Source organism: Miniopterus natalensis, chromosome 1 (genome assembly GCF_054644295.1).
Source record: "Miniopterus natalensis isolate mMinNat1 chromosome 1, mMinNat1.hap1, whole genome shotgun sequence".
Classification (NCBI taxonomy): domain Eukaryota; kingdom Metazoa; phylum Chordata; class Mammalia; order Chiroptera; family Miniopteridae; genus Miniopterus; species Miniopterus natalensis.
The window spans coordinates 144,339,900-144,357,908 of NC_142081.1; the positions used below are offsets into that span (position 1 = coordinate 144,339,900).

An 18,009-nucleotide genomic window follows, 5' to 3' on the forward strand; every position below is an offset into this window, starting at 1 on the left:
ATCTAAAGAACTTAATAAACATGAACAAAACAGATGCAGTGACATGGAAGCATGGATCAGACTGACGAATCTAAGAGGGAAGGTGGGGGTGGATGGGTGGGTGGGGAGAGATTAACCAAAGAATTTATATGCATATATGCACAATCCAAGGACAAAGACAATGGTGGGGAGAAGGACTGGGGAGGGTGGTGGGTGCTGGGTAGCAGGGGTCAATGCAGAGAAAAGGAAACATGTGTAATATTTTGAACAATAAAAAAAAAAAGAGGAAAAAAAGAAAAGAAAAGAAAACTGGGCTTATAGCTTGTTTTCAACATTATAGGGCCTCAAGAGGTTCTGACTGCTATTATTTTCAGTAGCCCATTTTCCAAAGGGCTCTGACCTCCCTTTAGAGTCTGGCCTGTTCTATACGGCTGCAAAGGCTACTCTTGTATGTGTCTGGGCTCAGAAATTAGCAAGAACAGAGCAATATGGGGTTTGAAGTAACAGAAGACCAAAGGAATTCAATAGGAGTTCCACATATTTATTTCATCACACATCATTTCAAATTTACAGTCAGTGATGGACTACATAAACTTCCATGTGTGTGTGCGTGTGCATTTGTGTATATTTAATGGACAAATGAACATCTGTTATCTCTTTTGGGTTTATTACTATAAACATGTGTTTCATTAATAAATATTTTAAAATGTTTAACATGCCTCTTTTAATTTGTACAAGTAAAAATCTTCTCTTGATTTTATATTTATAAGTCAAATCCATCAGTTTCTCAAAGCACTATTAAATTCTCTCAGCCATTGTGGCTTTTGCACAGAATGTAGTCAAACAGACTGGAACTTTCACCAAAAAACAACTGAATGAAAGATAAAATGATGACTATATGAAAAGGTCCCTTATGAAAGCCAGTGTACCACATTACAGTCTCAAAGAGACAGAGCACACAAAAAAATCAAATGGAGTTTCTGAAATTAATATTTCTAATTCTTATGTGCTAAGTCCAACATTTTTGCAGGGCAGAAGGCAGAGGACTGACTACATGGTCAGCAGAAAGATGAGATGGTATTTTAATATGTGCCTTCTCCCTAAATGCTCAGTAAAACTAACAGAACAGATAAATATTAATTCATGAAGCTGGCTGAAAAAAGTATTCAAAAAGTCTTGCCCCCCTAAACCCTCCACCCCCACCCCCATGAAAAAGGTCTGTTTTTTCCTGATCGGGGAATATGTTTGGTAGAAACAATCCATGTTTCAGGTACCATCAAGGGCTATGTACACACTGAAAATTACTGAAACAAAATTGGGATCTTCTCTGTGTGTGTGTGTTTTTATTTTAATAAACAATAGTTTCTTTTTAGGTAAGAACAATTTTCACTATATCAAATAGGATTTGATAAAAGTATCACACATTTTGGCTCAAAATTGACACTGTGGTTAGCAGAGTGAATAGGCCCAAATTTGATCATTTGAGGTTTTTCATAGGTTTTTACAAAAATCTTAAATACAGGTAAATATGTAAACACTGTGCTCTCAGAGAGCAAGTTTAGGCATGTCACATTGTATCCCTCCTGGGGAAATGAATTCAAGTGAAACATCAATCAGTTTCAAAACCAGCCACCACCGCTGGAAGCACTCTCAGGCTGAGGGGGAAACACCACCTTACACATCTCAGCGTTCTCTGGGTGGAGAGGAAATTCAGATCCTGGTACTAGCCTTTCTTTTCTTTTCCTCATGACGTATCCTCTGCCTGTGGACAGCCTTTCATACTTTGTCTCAAATTGCCTGCATAACAACAAAAACAACAAAATTACACACATATTAAAGTCACCTCAAGCCTGTAAGAGCCAAGCTATGAGTGTCCACCTGAAGTTTTTGTTTCAAAGCAATTTGAGAAAGGATCTGAGTGCCAAAGACTACCCGCTTCCATTCCCATGAATGGGTGATTTTTTTTCTTCTCCTTTCTTTTTACACAACCAGATACAGTTCAAATGCTTGGAATACTGGAGTCTGCCAGACATTTTTCTGGAATGGAGTACTAAATTCCGCTCAGCTCTTTGGAGATGCTGTTAAGCTTTGCAAACCTTGCTATGTCTCACTCCCCGCATTCCAGGAGCCCCACCTTGGGCTCAGTTCTCTTTTGAGGAAGTAGCAAGTTTAACTGGATTTAAGATGAGAACGCTGACAGGTAAACATTCCCAAAGCTGTGGCCAAGATGAAATGTGGAACCAAACCAGTTAGCCCTGTGCCTGGATTGGTGGTTACTGCATTTTACCCATTGGAAGGTTGATATTTTTTAATGCATTAATGGAGATTTATTGTACACATAAGTGAGTATACATTAGCAACAGTTTAATATTCTGACTATAATCCACTATATTTTATTCTACAAAAATATAACCAACCCATATTTATACTTATATCATTTATGCATTTTTATATGGATCATGAAATGCCAGGAATATAAATAAGGTTCTCAATTCTAGCCTACTTATCAAAGGAGATGGTGGAAGATATGGCTTGCTGTTTTAAGCATACAAATTGCTTTCATGGTTAATAGTGTGTGTCAAGGAAACCTCTACAACTCACAGTATTACCCTAGACCAAAAGCATGCTACTTCCACATGATAGTATTGTTATAAATATGGTTACAAGATTCAAAGGACCCAGTGTAAATGAGAATCTCTAGAGTGGGAGAGGTGCTGGGAAAGTTACATGGACAATTATAAATTCGGTTTTTGAGACACTAAAAATTCTACTGACAAACATTAAAAAGGAATTCAAAATCTCAAACTCTCAAGCTTTAGCCAAAACACAGTCAAGTTGCTATTGAATAGATTACCTATATACTGTGAACTCATTTGGGCTCCTAAAACATGGTAAATGATTAGATGTTTTGTTTTGAACTCTCTGTCCAGGAGACAACTGTGAAGATAGCTGATAGTAAATATGCATCCAGTATTTTTGCTGAAACTACAGGGCAACTCTTAGAGTAAATCAAATCCCTTTGTTTTCTTGATAAATTATTTCTGAGTAGAATATGGTATCTCCTGAATCAAATGAACTACTAGTAATTACAGTTTATTGGTATCCTAGGAACTGACTTAATTTTTAGCCTTATCAATAATTCTGTTACTAATTTAAAGATAATTCATTTCACTGGATTTTTACCATTTTCTTTTAATTTCTGAAACTGAATGTTCAAAACTGGGTGTGAGTTCCTGGTGAACTGGGGGTGGCCTTGGAACATTCCCCAAGCACTGCTTCTTACCTGAATGGAGCCTCGGCCTTGTCCATCTGCAGGCAGACTAAGAATGGGTACTGAGAAAACTGTACCGTGGAGATAAACTCCATGCTGGCTTCTGTTTCTGCACTGATTTCCAGGCCAGCTTTCACAAAAGAGGAGTCCACAGTGATGTCACCAGATATTACCACAGCCAACCTAAAGATTTGGGGGAGAAAAGAAACCTATTAACATCACATTTAACTAAGCTGGACTAACAGCTGTAATTTCACAGGATCTGAACATATGATGCTGAGGACTGTAAGGAACCACTTAGGGAGCTAATACGTAATCTAGATGTGCTTAGGATTCTGTTGATAACCAGGGCCCGGTTGGTCCCAGGGATTGAGCAGTTAAGGTTTGCTCTTCCCCTGAATCCTTCCCCAGCCTTCAATTCTAGATGTGGGAATGAAATGTCTATCAGCTACTACTGTTTGGTATGGGTGTGCCAAGGGACAAGATGAAAATATGCCTGGAACCTGGTCTTGTCAGGAAGTTGGAAATACAAGAATTATCTCAGCTCAGCAAGAAGGCAGCTGATGTTTAAAACAATTTTCTTACTTTCTTGGTTTCTCTGTTGGCTTCTATGTAGCTATTTCAATTCCATTTTATTACTTTCTCCAAAGGGTCTCTAGAGAGAGACATCTATTTGAAAAAATGTTGTGTCACAAAAACCATTCCTATACTGGGGCATGTTCAATGGGTGGCCCAGGAATGACAGATACGGTGGGTTCACCAACAAACACCCAGAGGACTAGATAGACACATTGGATTGTCTAGGGAGAGTGGCTTGGATGAAAATGAAGAGGAAAAACAATCTCAGTAGAAGGCTTACCTCTAGGAACACTATTTAATCGTATACTTTCAGTGATCTTGTGGGAAGTTACTCCCACAATTAAATCAGAGTTGTGTGTCCACGCTTTTCTGATGGAGGCACTCTTTTTCGCTGTGCACCTTAAAAGCACACCGGCTGCCGCTGCTGTCAGCGTAAAAGTAGGTCAGAGGTGTTCCATTTAAATCCCTGAACCTCACTGTACCTTCTAATATCTTACACTCAACAAAGGCTTAAGAGGTACTTTTTAAATGAAAAACTGAAGACAGATTGGCTGGAACATGGATACTGATAGGTTCTTAGGGTTACAGTGTCCTTTTTAAAAATCCAAATTTGTTGTTGTTGCTATTGATTTCTTTCTGCAAAAAATTCAGTTCAGTGTAATTTGGGGAAACTTCTATCTAGAAATACTTCAGAAAGGGGAAACAGATGACTGATTCAATGGGAAGCCCTAAACTATATTGCTGATCCCTCTGATGGCCTGCTCTACTTCCCATTCTTTGCTTCCTTTTAGTAACACTGTAGGCCACAAATGTGCCACCTTTTAATTGTTCTCAATTCCTTCATCTGTAGTTCAAAATAAACCAAAAAATTTAACTTTATCACTCCTATCTCACTTATGCCTCACCATTTTTTAAATATATATTTAAAAAATCAATTGCATTTCAACTTCCTTCCCTTCAATGTTATAAAAAACAGAATAATTCTTTTGATTATTACACTGGCTCAGAGACACTGTTTTATGTTCAAAATAAAACATTTTGGGTGGGTGGGTGGGAAGAGATTAACCAAAGAACTTATATGCATATATGCATAACCCATGGACACAGATAATAGTGTGGTGAAGGCCAGGGGTGGGGGGTAGGGGGTGGGCTGGGAGGCAGGTGGGGTAAAGGGGTCGTTGGGGGAAAAAGAGGACATCAGTAATACTTTCAACAATAAAGATAAATTTAAAATAATCAAAATAAAAATAAAACATTTTCATTTAATCTGACAGGTAGATTAGAAAAACTAAAGGAGCTGAGAACATTTTGTTTAGAAAAATGAACAGTAACAGAAAACTTAAGGACTAAGTGTTTAATAGTTAGATTCTGCATAAAAGTGACCTTTTTAAAATTTTTCTCCACTGAAGACAGCAAAAGAGAAAAGATGTGAAATCCCAAGTAGAGGGATAAACTAAAACAGTTTGCCTTAGAGAAAAATTTCCTAAGAGCATTGTCAGCTATTGAAGTGGAATACCAAGAGAAGATGAACCTCTCATCCACTGGGCATGCTGTCTATGGATGTCTTTAAAAATCAAGATTCTTGGCTGAGTTGTATTAGGTACTGACCTGTGCATAAGAAGCTATGAAAAGAATTACTTCCCATGGTTACTTCCTACTCTATGATTTAATGATTACAAATAGAAGGTATAGATTTTGATAAATAAACAGGACTACATCCAACTACAATGTTTTTTTCACAGCAAAGAAAACCATCAACAAAATGAAAAGACAACCCACCAAATGGATAACATATTCGTCAATGATACATCTGATAAAGGGTTAATATCCAAAATTTGTAAAGAACTTATATAACTCAACACCAGAAAAACAAACAATCCAATTAAAAATGGGCAAAGAACCTGAATATACATTTCTCCAAAGAGGACATACAGATGGCCAAGAGACATATGAAAAGATGCTCAACGTCAAATAATCATCAGGGAGATGCAAATTAAAACCACAATGAGATATCACCTCACACCTGTCAGAATGGCTGCCATCAATAAATCAATAAATAAGGGTTGGTGAGGGTATGGAGAAAAGGGAACTTTAGTGTACTGCTGGAGGGAATGCAGACTGATGTAGCCACTGTGGAAAGCAATATGGAGTTACGTCAAAAAATTAAAAATGGAGCTGCCTTATGACCCAGCGATTCCATTTCTGGGAATATATCTGAAGAAACCTGAAACACTAATTTGAAAGAATATATGCAACCCTATATTTATTGCAGTGTTATTTACAATAGCCAAGAGGACAAATAGTTTTCAAGTGTGGTCCCCTTGAAAGCAGCCCAAGTGCCCATCAGTAGAGGAGTGGATAAAAAAGCTGTGGTACATTTACACAATGGAACACTACCCAGCCATAAAAAAGAAGAAAACCTTACCCTTTGTGACAGCTGGATGGACTTGGAGAACATTATACTAAGTAAAGTAAGCCAGTCAGAGAAAGATCGGCACCATATAACTTCACTCATTTGTGAAATGTAATGAACAAAATAAACTAGCAAACAAAACAGAAACAGACTCATAACTAGAGAACAGACTGAGAGCTGTCAGAGGAGAGAGAAGTGGTGGGGCTAGGTGAAAACGGTGAAGGGATTACGCAAAAAAACAACAAACCAACAACAACTCATAGACACAGACAACAGTATGCTGATTACTAGAGGGAAGGGGAACGGGGGAATTTAGAAGAGGGTAAAGGGGGGTAAATGTGTGTTGACTTGAGATGGTGAACACACAACACAATATACAGATGATGCATTATAGAACTGTACACCTGAAACCTACATAATTTTATTAACCAACGTAACCCCAATAAATAAATAAATAAATAAATAAATAAATAAATAAATAAATAAATAAGAGTGGGGAAAAGAAAGTATAGATTCTTGAAAAGTCAGAAGGTTAAACAATTCCAAAAACTAATTTCTGAAGTTCTTTCCATAGAGTATTATACATATACTTACAGATTTTTCACTCGGGTTTTTGACTCACGGTACCACAGACTAAACTCCATTGCACCCGAAATATCAATGGCTAGACCACCCTGGATGTCTATATTGGCCTTCAGTCCAGATTGCAGTTGAAGCTCCTAGAAGCAAAGATATATAATAATAGTGATAATAATCACAATTTAGCCAACTCCTTTCCAAAGGCACATTCAATCTCTTGTTGTAGATAATACCATTTGAACTGTGTTAATGTTGGAGTATTTCTCTAAGCTTGGAAACACATTCTATTCTGATCACCAGAAGTAGATTATTGCTTTGCTAAATTATGTAGTCAATTAAAATACTAGAAAAGGGAAGTGACAATTAACAAGGGTGTTTTCTTTCAATCACTGCCTCAATTTGGGAGGGGAAATAGTTTTCAAAGTGTGATCTCCTGACAAATAACATCAGCATCCCAGAAACTTGTTAGAAATGCAAGTTCCATACCTACTTAATTAGAAACTTTGAGGGTGGGGCCCTGCAATCTATGTTGTAATAAGTCCTCATGTGATTCTGATTCATTCAAACTTGAGAACCACTAGATTAGGGAAAACGAAGGCATCTCCATCAGGAATCCAGCTGTGGCTTTGGGGGATGGGGGGGTAAGGGGTTGGGCTAGATAATCTCTTTAAGTCATTTACCACTTTTCTAGTTATATGTTGTGTAAAATATAGACAACTGCATCCTGCTGGCAAATTTGAGAAGCATGACAAAAACTGCCAGTACAATATTAAAGTTTCAGGAATTGCCTAGATCAAGCTGGGAAGGAAGGGAAGGCAATTAAACTAAGCCTTAATATCCTGTTGTTTGACATTTTTGAATGGCATCAAATTAACATGTTGAGTCCAACATGAACTCAACAGCATATTCCAGAGGGACAGTACTCACTGACAAACATAGTCCCTCCTAAGTGATTTTATAGTTGTCTAAAATTCATTGTTTTGTCCTGTTTGTGCCAGCATTTAGCCTTTAAGTCTTGCAGTTCCTGTTTACATTAGCTCTGGTGATGTTGGCTGAAAACGTCTTCAGCTGGATTGGAATCAGATTGCCTGGGGACAGTGTTGGAAATAATGGTTTGGGGGAAAAGGTTCAGTATCCTTAATTTTGATATTCCTTCAAAGATCTTAGGTTTGCCCAGCTGGGTGTGGCTCAGCGGTTGAGCATCAACCTAGGATCCAGGCAATCGGGGTTCAATTCCTGGTCAGGGCACATGCCCGGGTTGCGGGCTGGGCAGCCAATCAGTGACTCTCTCATCATTGATGTTTCTATCTCTCTTTCTCCCCCTCCTTTCCTCTCTCTGAAATCAATAAAGATATGTTTAAAAAAAAAAAAATCTTAGGTTTATGGCAACTGGCAGCATGACCAACTTTATGTCATTGCCCTACTGAGATCAAACAAGCTGTGTTTCCACCAACTATAAATTACATAATTTTGCTTTCTAGAAAGGATCCTGTTGATCTCCCTGAATTACCTCCACTTTCCAAAAAATGTGTCAGGGAATATCAGTGAAAGGACTTGGTTTACAACCAGGTATACTAAAAACTCCTGGTTGTGGCATGAAGCTACCTTTAGTCTGAAAGACACTTAGACGAAAGAATGATATTCTCAACATAGAGCTAAAAACACTAATATAAAGGAACAGAAATTACCCTGATAAAACCACAATAATTATGTCCTAAGTTGAACCTATGCCTATGAACTGCTGAACCAAAATATCAGAGTTCTGCATTTGCATTGTAATTGTTTGTTCCTAAATGAACCCTACTGTGTGCCCTGCTTCAGAAGTATTTCTTTCTATTTTCTTCTTGGTTATCAATTTGAAAAATTACCATCTTGTTAGTCCACCCAACCCAGCAGAGGTCTGTGATGTGGACTTTGGCTTTCCTACTGACCATACATTAGGTAGATATCAAAACACACCAAGTGCCATGGAAAAGAACATTTCACAGTGATTAGACAATGTGCCTTTTGTGGGGAGAGAACATTTCCATTGCAATGTGGATTTTGAGGAGTGCCTTGGCTCTTTGGGAAGGCTCCATTTCTCTCATGTAAAGGGATCATGGAAGAACTCATGTGCAGTCACAGAGGAATTTTCTTGGACCCCATAGAAGGACATACCACTGACCCCTATAGAAGGACAAACCACTCTTTATTTCATGAAAGGTACTAAATCACATAGTACAGTGGTTCTCATTTTTGAGGGGTATAAAATAAGTGGAATTAACAATTTTTAAGCACCATGTCCTAATACCTCTACATTTGACATCTCATGTAATTCCCATACTAATCTTCCATGGTAGGCATTATATCTAAGGATTGAAAAGAAAAATCAGGCTTTGAGGCTACATGTGGAGCCAGAATGAGCACGTTGACTGTCTCTAGTTGGGGAGTCTATTCTACTCCCGTGATGGCTATCACAAAATCATAATTGTCTTGTCTCCTGGTGTGCAAGGAAGTCTGTTGTGAGAAATACTCCAAAAATGTTAGAGCATAGGTTTATGTCCTTGTTTGTCCCAGAGTGCATATTTATTTAAATTTTTGCCTATGAACTAGAGGAATAAGATACTGAAGCTTTGTGTTTGTAGCTAATGTGACACCCTTGATCTTTTAATTTTGGTCCCAAAGGGTTTTTTTTATAGCTCAAACACTGATATTTTCACAATTTATTTTACTGCTTCCATTCAGGAAAATATGTTCTTTGCTAACTAAAGAGGGTCCTCTCCACCCCCCATTAAGCTGACTTTATCAGATATCCTTCTCTGAAGGTAATTCAATTAGCTGAAAACAGAGAGTGAGCACAGAGTAATTCCATCTTCCCTGGTGGCTGTGACAGGCCACTCACTGCCAAAATTTCCTTCAATGTCAGCACTTGACCTAAAGTGGTATGTGCCTCTGAAGCTGCGATGACATTACTGGGTGCCTTGCAGAGCTGGGAGTCACAAATAGTTTATTTGTATAATAACCACAGTCTGCCAAATACTCCGATCTAAAATATATAGACATTGGGTTAGGTTTAATAGCTTGGGGATGATCTTTCTCTTAGAATATGCCTTAGATGCCCTAAACCTTATAAAATAATCTAGATCAAGAGTTGGCGAACTATGGCCTGCAGGCAAATTTGGTCCACTGGCTTTTTGTAAATAAAAGTTTTTGGAACTCTGCCACACTCATTTGTTAATATATCACTGATAGCTATTTTCACTCTACAATGGCAGAGCTGAGTGGTTACAACAGAGACCACGTGTCCACAAAGCTTAAAATATTTACTTTCTGTCCTTTACGTAAAAAGTTTGCCAACCTTGATCTAGATTACTACTTATGTTTACATCAAGTTTTATTATCTGGATTTAGACCATTAGGCATTGTTGCTGGGTAGCTGAGAACACAGAGATGGTATTGAACTATTATTATTTCTGTGTCTTAAAATATAAACTACATCCTCAGCACTCTTACACCTTCTTCAGAGATTCTTTCATTAAGAATGAATCTCCCAGAGGTAATACTGCAAAGGAAATGTACAGTGTATAATTCTGACATAAGATGAGAATTGTTTTTTCACGTGTGACCTTGAGGATTAAGGGATGTGAGAAGCTCTGCTGGTTTTCCTTCTTTACACTCATATTAACAGAAGCACACTTTTGTCCAGAGTGTCTATTAAACCACTGAAAAACTGTAATTACCAGTTTATCTTGCAGCTAGAGACATCCACATGATATACTTTTGGTCAATAACAAAAGGGCTTCCTTTTGTAGATACTTAGCTTTTGTAGGAATAGATAGGGCTTCCAGGAAAGTTCCTGAAAAAGAGTCAGACTCTATTGCCCCTTTCCCCTTCTCTTCTTCCTTCTTGGATTGAGGTAGTAGTGCTAGCAGGGCAGCAGCCATCTGATAATCATGAGGTGACAAGACTGAAGTTAAAAGCCACAAGTAACAATGGCTGAGCTGAGGGAAACAGAGCCTGGATCCTGACAATAACTTAGAATTTCTATATTAACACATTACCTACTGAATTTCTACTTCTAAATATTTGTTACATGATAAAAATAAAACTATTTGGCTATACTATCCTAAATTATTATTTTTTGTTATATACAATAGCAATCCTGAACTGTTATGAGCAATAATATAGAAAATTAACATTTAGTTTTAACCTATGATGTTTTAAAGTAGTTTTAGTAAAATCTGATATTCAAGGTCTCTCCCGGGTCTTAAAATCTGTGATTCCATAACCAGAACCAACAAATCAGAATCCTCAAATTATCTGGCAAAGAAAAAAGCTGGTAAGAACTTTGGATCATCTGTTCCAAATGCCTTACTTTATTAGTAGGAAATCTTGGTTTAAAGCTATTAAGTACCTGCCCAAGAGCACACAGAAAGTAACTAATAGGGGCAAATTTCAAATCTAGGTTATTACTCATGAATTTACTAAACCACAAAAGCAAACTTCCCAAGCAAGTCTTATAGTCTGTACATTTTAATCCAATCTCCTCATATCATAAGTATGAGAGTAGTAAGTGATCACTTTAAGGATTTCCTATAGTATCCTTATTTAACAAATATCCCATTTTTTACATTGCTATGATTAGTAAGGCTGGAAATAAGTCAAGCCAATAAAAATTTATTTTATTTTTAAGCATCAAGCATTTGAACTCAAAGGCTATTCAGATTAACCCTCTTCTGTTTTCCAGAAAATTCACTGAGGCAGACCACACCTGATCATAGTATCTTGGTCACCTAAGTCTTACTGCACAGAAGAGAGTATTGTCATTCCTCATCACAGTAATGTAAGATTTGGGGGTGAGGAAAATTGAAAACCATTCTGAAGAATGCAGTTCAAGTGAATTAAAGTTCTCTTATTCTCTACTAATAAATGGTTAGATCTTTGTATGATTCTGTGAACATGAGAGTTTGGGGCAAAAAGTCTCCATGAAATGTGATTGGTGTCAATGATTGGTGGTGCCTCTACTAATCTGGCAGGGTCAAAACGATATACTATATGGATTTTTGATAACTGTTGTCATGACAAATGTCATCAGTTAATTTATGAAGCCATGTGGTTTAGCTCCTGCCTTTATAATAAATATCTAAGCCCTCATGCCCAGGAAAGCCAAGTGAACAGATAATGCCATGTCTGCTCTGTTTTGTCTTAGGCTATTTCCTCCATAACTTCTTGTCTATGTTAGCATCAATATTTTTTTTCAGTTGCATTGTGATATAATTGACATTATACTATACTCATATTATACTATTTTCTCTTTTGCCTCAACAGTGAGGAGATAGCTTAATCAGCTAATAAAGGCAAAAGAAAAACCTGTTTACCTATAGCAAAGGAGAAAGGGCAACAATATCGAGAGGCTGAATGCCTAGCATGTGAGCTCCAAGATGTGGGGAACTTTGTCTTCCATTCTCCAAGCAGAGAGCACATTTTAGGAATTCAATAAATATTTACAGAATGAATGAATTACCTGGGAATGATCTATCATCAGAATAAGTCCTTTCACCACACTGACAGGGTCACTAGATGCTGACAGCATTTTGGACATCAAATCACTGTATCCGTTGAAAAAAGTGACAGGTCTGAGCTGAACATCAAAGAGAATGACTGACAGGCCAGCATAGGAGTCAAGGTTCTCCTCCCCCTCATCAGGAGTGGCAGCAATTAAGGCCTCCAGTCCTTGGGCTTCAATGACCACCTGGGGAAAAATGGATATAACATTCATAACATAACATAACAAACATAACATAACATAAGCTCCCTGCCTGTTCTGTGATGGTGAGCTACAGCTAGAACTTTCCTAGGGGTTAATAATTAAAAAATCTGCCGCAGCTAGGGAGAAACAAAACAAAAAAACACTTTATGCTCAAATACAAGGTTTGTTAGTTTTCTTCATTTAATCCTCACAACCACCCTTCAAGGTGCATACGATTTGATCTATTTTGTAGAGGAGACAAAAAAGTAAATGCTCAAATGGCCAAGGCAGGATTCAAACCCCTCTGCTTAACTACAAAGGCCATTAGCTTTCCATTTTATGGTGTCATCCCAGGGACTCTTAGTCTCTCCAGAACTGTCATACACAAGAGATCAGCCATTGTGTAGAGCCCCAGAAAGGATGTAGAGAGGTGTTGGGACAGTCTCCTGCTTCTATGAGAAGATGTGGAATTCTCTAGGCCATGACTCACGCCTTTCAGGTTTAAGCTTTTCTATCTAACTCAAAGGAAACACAATGAATACCATGAGGGGGCTCATATCCTGATCTCTGTCATACATAGGAATCCTACATATGCCTTTTCCTCCCTACCGAGCCCCTTTACCACTGGGTATTTGGCATTTCAGAGTGCATATCAGAAAACAGATGGTGATTCCTCAGGACAGAAGAGCATAGCATTCTGACTAGAGCTCTATCAAAGGGTGTAGTAATATAATACTGATAGGAACTCAAGTTTTTATAGCACTGGATCATTTTTAAGCCTAAATAATCTTATTTAGAAGGTTATAATTTGATATGCGTGAAAACTAAAAAGAAAGCATATTTCAAATTTAGAAAGCCTTTACAGAGTGTCAGCAAATTTTAGATAAAACGAAAGGGATAAAAGTCAGCCAGCTGTCAGATGCCTGCACTTTCTTCCTTTCTCTCCTAGCAGTATTGGAAAAACATAGATGGACTCTCTAGAGAGCCATGTTCTGCTATGAAAAATTTTTATTGTGGAGGATGAATCTCTTCATAGAAACACCCAGAGAAGGAAAATATATTCTAGAATTAAATATCGGGAGCTCCAAGAAATATATCTATGAATAAAAATAAAATATTTTTAAAAACACATGTGAGAAATATTGGCACGATTTCAATTCTGTGCTTATGTATATACCTTTGAAAAGACAAATGGATTTTTGGCAAGCCCAGTGAATCTAATACTTAGATTTCAAGTTCATGTTTAAAACTCTCTCTGGGACTATAAACCATACAGCCTCTTGCAGATGATGGAATCTTGGGTGGCATATGGCAGAAGCCACCTTTAACTTCTGCATTCTATATAGTGTTATCATCAGTATATATCCTATTTTACCCCAGACTAATTTTTTTACATACTTTATCCAGCAGAATTAATGGAAAATGAATTACCTGGCTACCATGAAGACTACCCTTCCCAATGTACTGAAAGATGTTCAGGTTACTTCTCCTTAGAATGCCAGAACCAGAGTAAAGAATGTCAAGACTGTAAGTAGATGCCGAGTGGGGACTACCTAATGGCAAAAAAAGAAAGAAAAATAAAAACCAACCCTGTAATTTAATAACAGTTCCAGCAAACCCAAGCTAGGGAGGGGTACGGAGGGAGCAGCCCTTTAGGGTTACATACGATCTATGTAGCCAGTGTAGGCGGAAGAGGATCCACTCTTGGCGAAACGGTCGTAATTATGAGCAACCATTTCCTTCAGAACTCGACGGATCATTTTGCTGCAACATGTAAAAGGAAAAAGCTGGACATTCATTGTAATGGCTGTTTCCCAAGCCAGATTTGGAAAAACCCAACTCCTCAGTGAAAAAACAGGGGGCCACATTTTCCTCATGCTACTCTAGGACTGGGCAGTGCCAGCTGGAGTGCCAGCGCCAGGATTAGGGCTTTCCCCTTTATTCCTCAGCAAGAGGACACCAGCTGTGAGCTGGCTGGAGCTGGCTGATGGACACACCTCAAGAGTGGAAAACACAGGTTCTTCCAATCATCTGGGTCACACTGCTAAATAGTACATACTTTTAAAGAAAGCTGTACTGAACTGGAGAGGTTGCCAATATTTCCTTAAACATTTTCCTGCACCCTCTAATGTTATCAGTGACTAATTATATATATATACATAATAGTAAACTTCCAGGAATTTCTTTCATATTTATGCAGTTATCAATTTTAAAAAATCTCAGCTACATCTATATATAAACCATTGTCTCCTCTAAAGTAAGTCTTGAACCTTACCCCATGCCTCTAACTTGTCTACTTATCAAATTAGTGTTAAGATCTTTCCATTCTTATACTTAGTACAAATCATATCAGTAATTATAAAATTGTAACAATGCAGAAAAAAAAAAAAAAATCGACTACAGAGATCTGGACCTAGAATTGAGGTAGAAAATTATTGAGAGGAGAGAATGGTTACTTTATAGTCTTTTTCCCCCAATAATCACTAAGTTATAAGATTTTAGCCTGGAAAAGAAAAGATGAGGAGGATCGTGACAGCTTTCCTCAAATATTCAAAGGGCCTGCATATGGATAAATTATTAGACCTGTTCTGTTTTGCTCCAGGGATAAAGCCCAGGGCCAATAGGATGATTTCAGTTATACAAAAAAGTAATGGTGAGTCTCTGAACAATGACACAAGTTCCCTCAGAGGAGGTGATCCTCCCGCCACTGGAGAGGTGCAGGCAAAGTCTGGTCACCACCTGCCAGGAGGCCAGGCCCCACACTAGAGAGAGACACCTTAAAAGCAGAGAGCCTTTAATATCTCTTCCGACTCCCATGTGTTTGGTTCTGAGAATCTGACCTGCGGTGTTTGTGATGGCCTCCTCGCCTATCCGAGGCTGCTCTCCACCCCCCTGCTTCCTCTTTACTGTCCCTGACTCACGAGGTTCACAAGACAAGGGCAGCAATTCCACCCCGAATCTCTTCCATGAGTCCCATAAGAGGAAACAGCAACAGGAGACGTCAGGTCTTGCAGTAATGCCTGGCCTCCTCCCTCCCAATCAGGCTCTTATTATTTGTCCTGCTCTTTCCTCTGTTCTACTCTGCCCCGTTTCTCTTCCCTCATCCTTCTTAGATCTTGTTTTTCCTTCCTTCAGTCTTTTACTGCCTTTTTATTTTTTTCCATTTCTCTTTATTTTCCTCCCTCTCCATGTCTGTTTTCCCTTTCAACTGGTAATGCTCAGATTTGCTCTTTCCTGGGGCAGTGCTCTGCATGTAACTCAGGGGAAATGGAAATTCCTTTTCTGGCCCTCTGTTTTAGGGAGGAGGTGGAGAGGGTTTCGGGGGAGCCACTTTGAAGAGGGACATCAGTGAATTCACAAGTGACTTGGGAGGCAGCAGGAAGATGAATCCAGTGAGAGTACTGAGAGCTGTGAAGTCTGCTGACTTCTTCGTTGCCTGGAGTGTCCTTAAACATGGGCCATGCCTGAGGTTTTAAATTTAAATGGTAAATTCTTTTGATCTGTGCTAGGAGGCTTCAAAGATTTCTAACATTTAGAAAGTTAAGATAAGAGACCATTTTGTGAGAGCTTAACATCCTTTTGTAGTACTATTTATAAAAAAGAGTCCTATTGAGAATATAGTTGGACTTTAAAACATGACTAACATTTGGCAATATATAGTTATCAGACTGAGCAGGAGACCTAGAGTAAAATTATACCCAGGAATTCCAAATCATAGTGTCAAAGGAAAGTTGTTTCAGTTGGTCCACTAAACAGTTCCCTTATGGGAAATTTGGCAGACACTTTGATTATGTAACACAACCCAGCATAGTGACCACACCATTATCATTATCCATATGTGTACCACACAAATATACAGGTAAGCCTGAGTAAGCAGAGAGACAGGTGCGCTGTATCATACCTTGCAGGCATTTCAAAACGTAGGATGTCTTGAATAATGGAAAGCATGTACTTATTCATTTCTTTGGGAAGTTCCCCGATAGAGAGCAGGATGTTTTTTACTTCCATGTAGGATGGATTGTTATTTAAAATGATAGTAGCTGCAGTAGTTCGCACGGTCTTTTCATGAACTTTACGATTCTGATGGTATATCCTGTTCAAAGTCTTCTTCACCTGTTCATAAGATGTTCAAACTTGTTAGATTTTTAAAATTAATATTGTGGCAAACATAGTTAGTGCTCTTAAAATACACATTCCTAGCCCTGCTGGGTGGCTTAGTTGGTTGGAGCATCCTCCCGTACCCCAAGGATTGTGGGTCCGATCCCTGGTTGGGGTGTGTATGGGAGGCAGCCCATCAATGTTTCTCCCTCACATTAATGTTTCTCTCTCTCTTCCTCTCCCTTCCTCTCTCTCTAAAATCAATAAAAACATATCCTAGGGTGAGGATTAAAAATAATTTTTAAAAAAATACACATTCCTTTATTTTCCAGGTTCCTTTGCAATTAGGTAGAGACCACAGTTCTGGCTAATGAATCATAAACAGAATTGCTTTGGGTAGCTTCTGGGCAGTTAATAACTGGTATGCATTCTCCATCTCTTTCTTTCACTACTGTAGTGAATTTAGGGCCACAATTTCCCTTATATACATTAGGCATAGCATAAGTGAGAAATACATTTTTAATAGCTGAGATTTCGAGGATCATTTGTTATTGTAGCAGATCATGATGTCACCTAACTAATACAGGTATTTTTATTTTTATTTTTTTTAAATATATCTTTATTGGTTTCAGAGAGAGGAAAGGAGAGGGAGAGAGAGAGATAGAAACATCAATGATGAGAGAGTCATTGATCAGCTGCAGCCCGCAACCCAGGCATGTGCCCTGACCGGGAATCGAACCCTGATCACCTGGATCCTAGGTCGATGCTCAACCGCTGAGCCACACCCGGCTGGGCAATACAGATATTTTTAAAAGATACTACTGCCATGTGGCAATGGGGCTCTGGGGAGAGATGGCTATATGAACCAGTATTTCCTTACAATGAAGTACCTTAGAATTTTCCCTTCTCCTTTTTTTAAATTAATAGTGTTTATTTTTAGAGCAATTTTAGTCCAGCCAGGCATGGCTCAGCGGTCATTTGTTACATTTGATGAACCTATATTGAAACATCATTATCACTGAAAGTACATAGCTTATACTGGGGGACTTAAAAAAAAGTAAAACATTAACACCAAAGAAAATTTGCCAATATAAATGCATTCTGTAGCAACCAATAATTCTATTGATTATAATCATTGCCCAACAATACACTGTGTATGGTGTTCAGTACTAGGCATTTATAAATATTTCTTTCATTTCTACTTCCTTCTGCCTTTTTCTATCTCCCCCAAATGTTGCCCTTGCTCTTGGGTCTACAGGAGTTAAGGGACTCACTTAAACACCAATGACTGGGAATGGACAAAGCCAGAATTTATATGTAGGCCTGCATGTCTCAAAAGCCCCTGACCCTAACCATCATGTT

At 38.3% G+C, this 18,009-nt stretch overlaps 1 protein-coding gene across 3 annotated transcripts in view; it reads right to left on the minus strand.

Annotated features, from left to right (window-relative positions):
- Positions 1-504: 504 nt before the first annotated feature.
- Positions 505-18,009, minus strand: part of MTTP (microsomal triglyceride transfer protein) — a 55,043-nt gene continuing 37,538 nt past the window's right edge. For all 3 annotated transcript variants that reach the window (XM_016223635.2, XM_016223633.2, XM_016223634.2), the window contains 7 exons: positions 16,451-16,662; positions 14,216-14,313; positions 13,981-14,102; positions 12,325-12,552; positions 6,837-6,961; positions 3,263-3,433; positions 505-1,776 (listed from right to left, as the gene is read on the minus strand). In XM_016223635.2, coding sequence (XP_016079121.2) covers positions 1,599-1,776; positions 3,263-3,433; positions 6,837-6,961; positions 12,325-12,552; positions 13,981-14,102; positions 14,216-14,313; positions 16,451-16,662 — 1,134 coding nt within the window. In that variant the 3' untranslated portion in view covers positions 505-1,598. The remainder of the gene's footprint in view (positions 1,777-3,262; positions 3,434-6,836; positions 6,962-12,324; positions 12,553-13,980; positions 14,103-14,215; positions 14,314-16,450; positions 16,663-18,009) is intronic.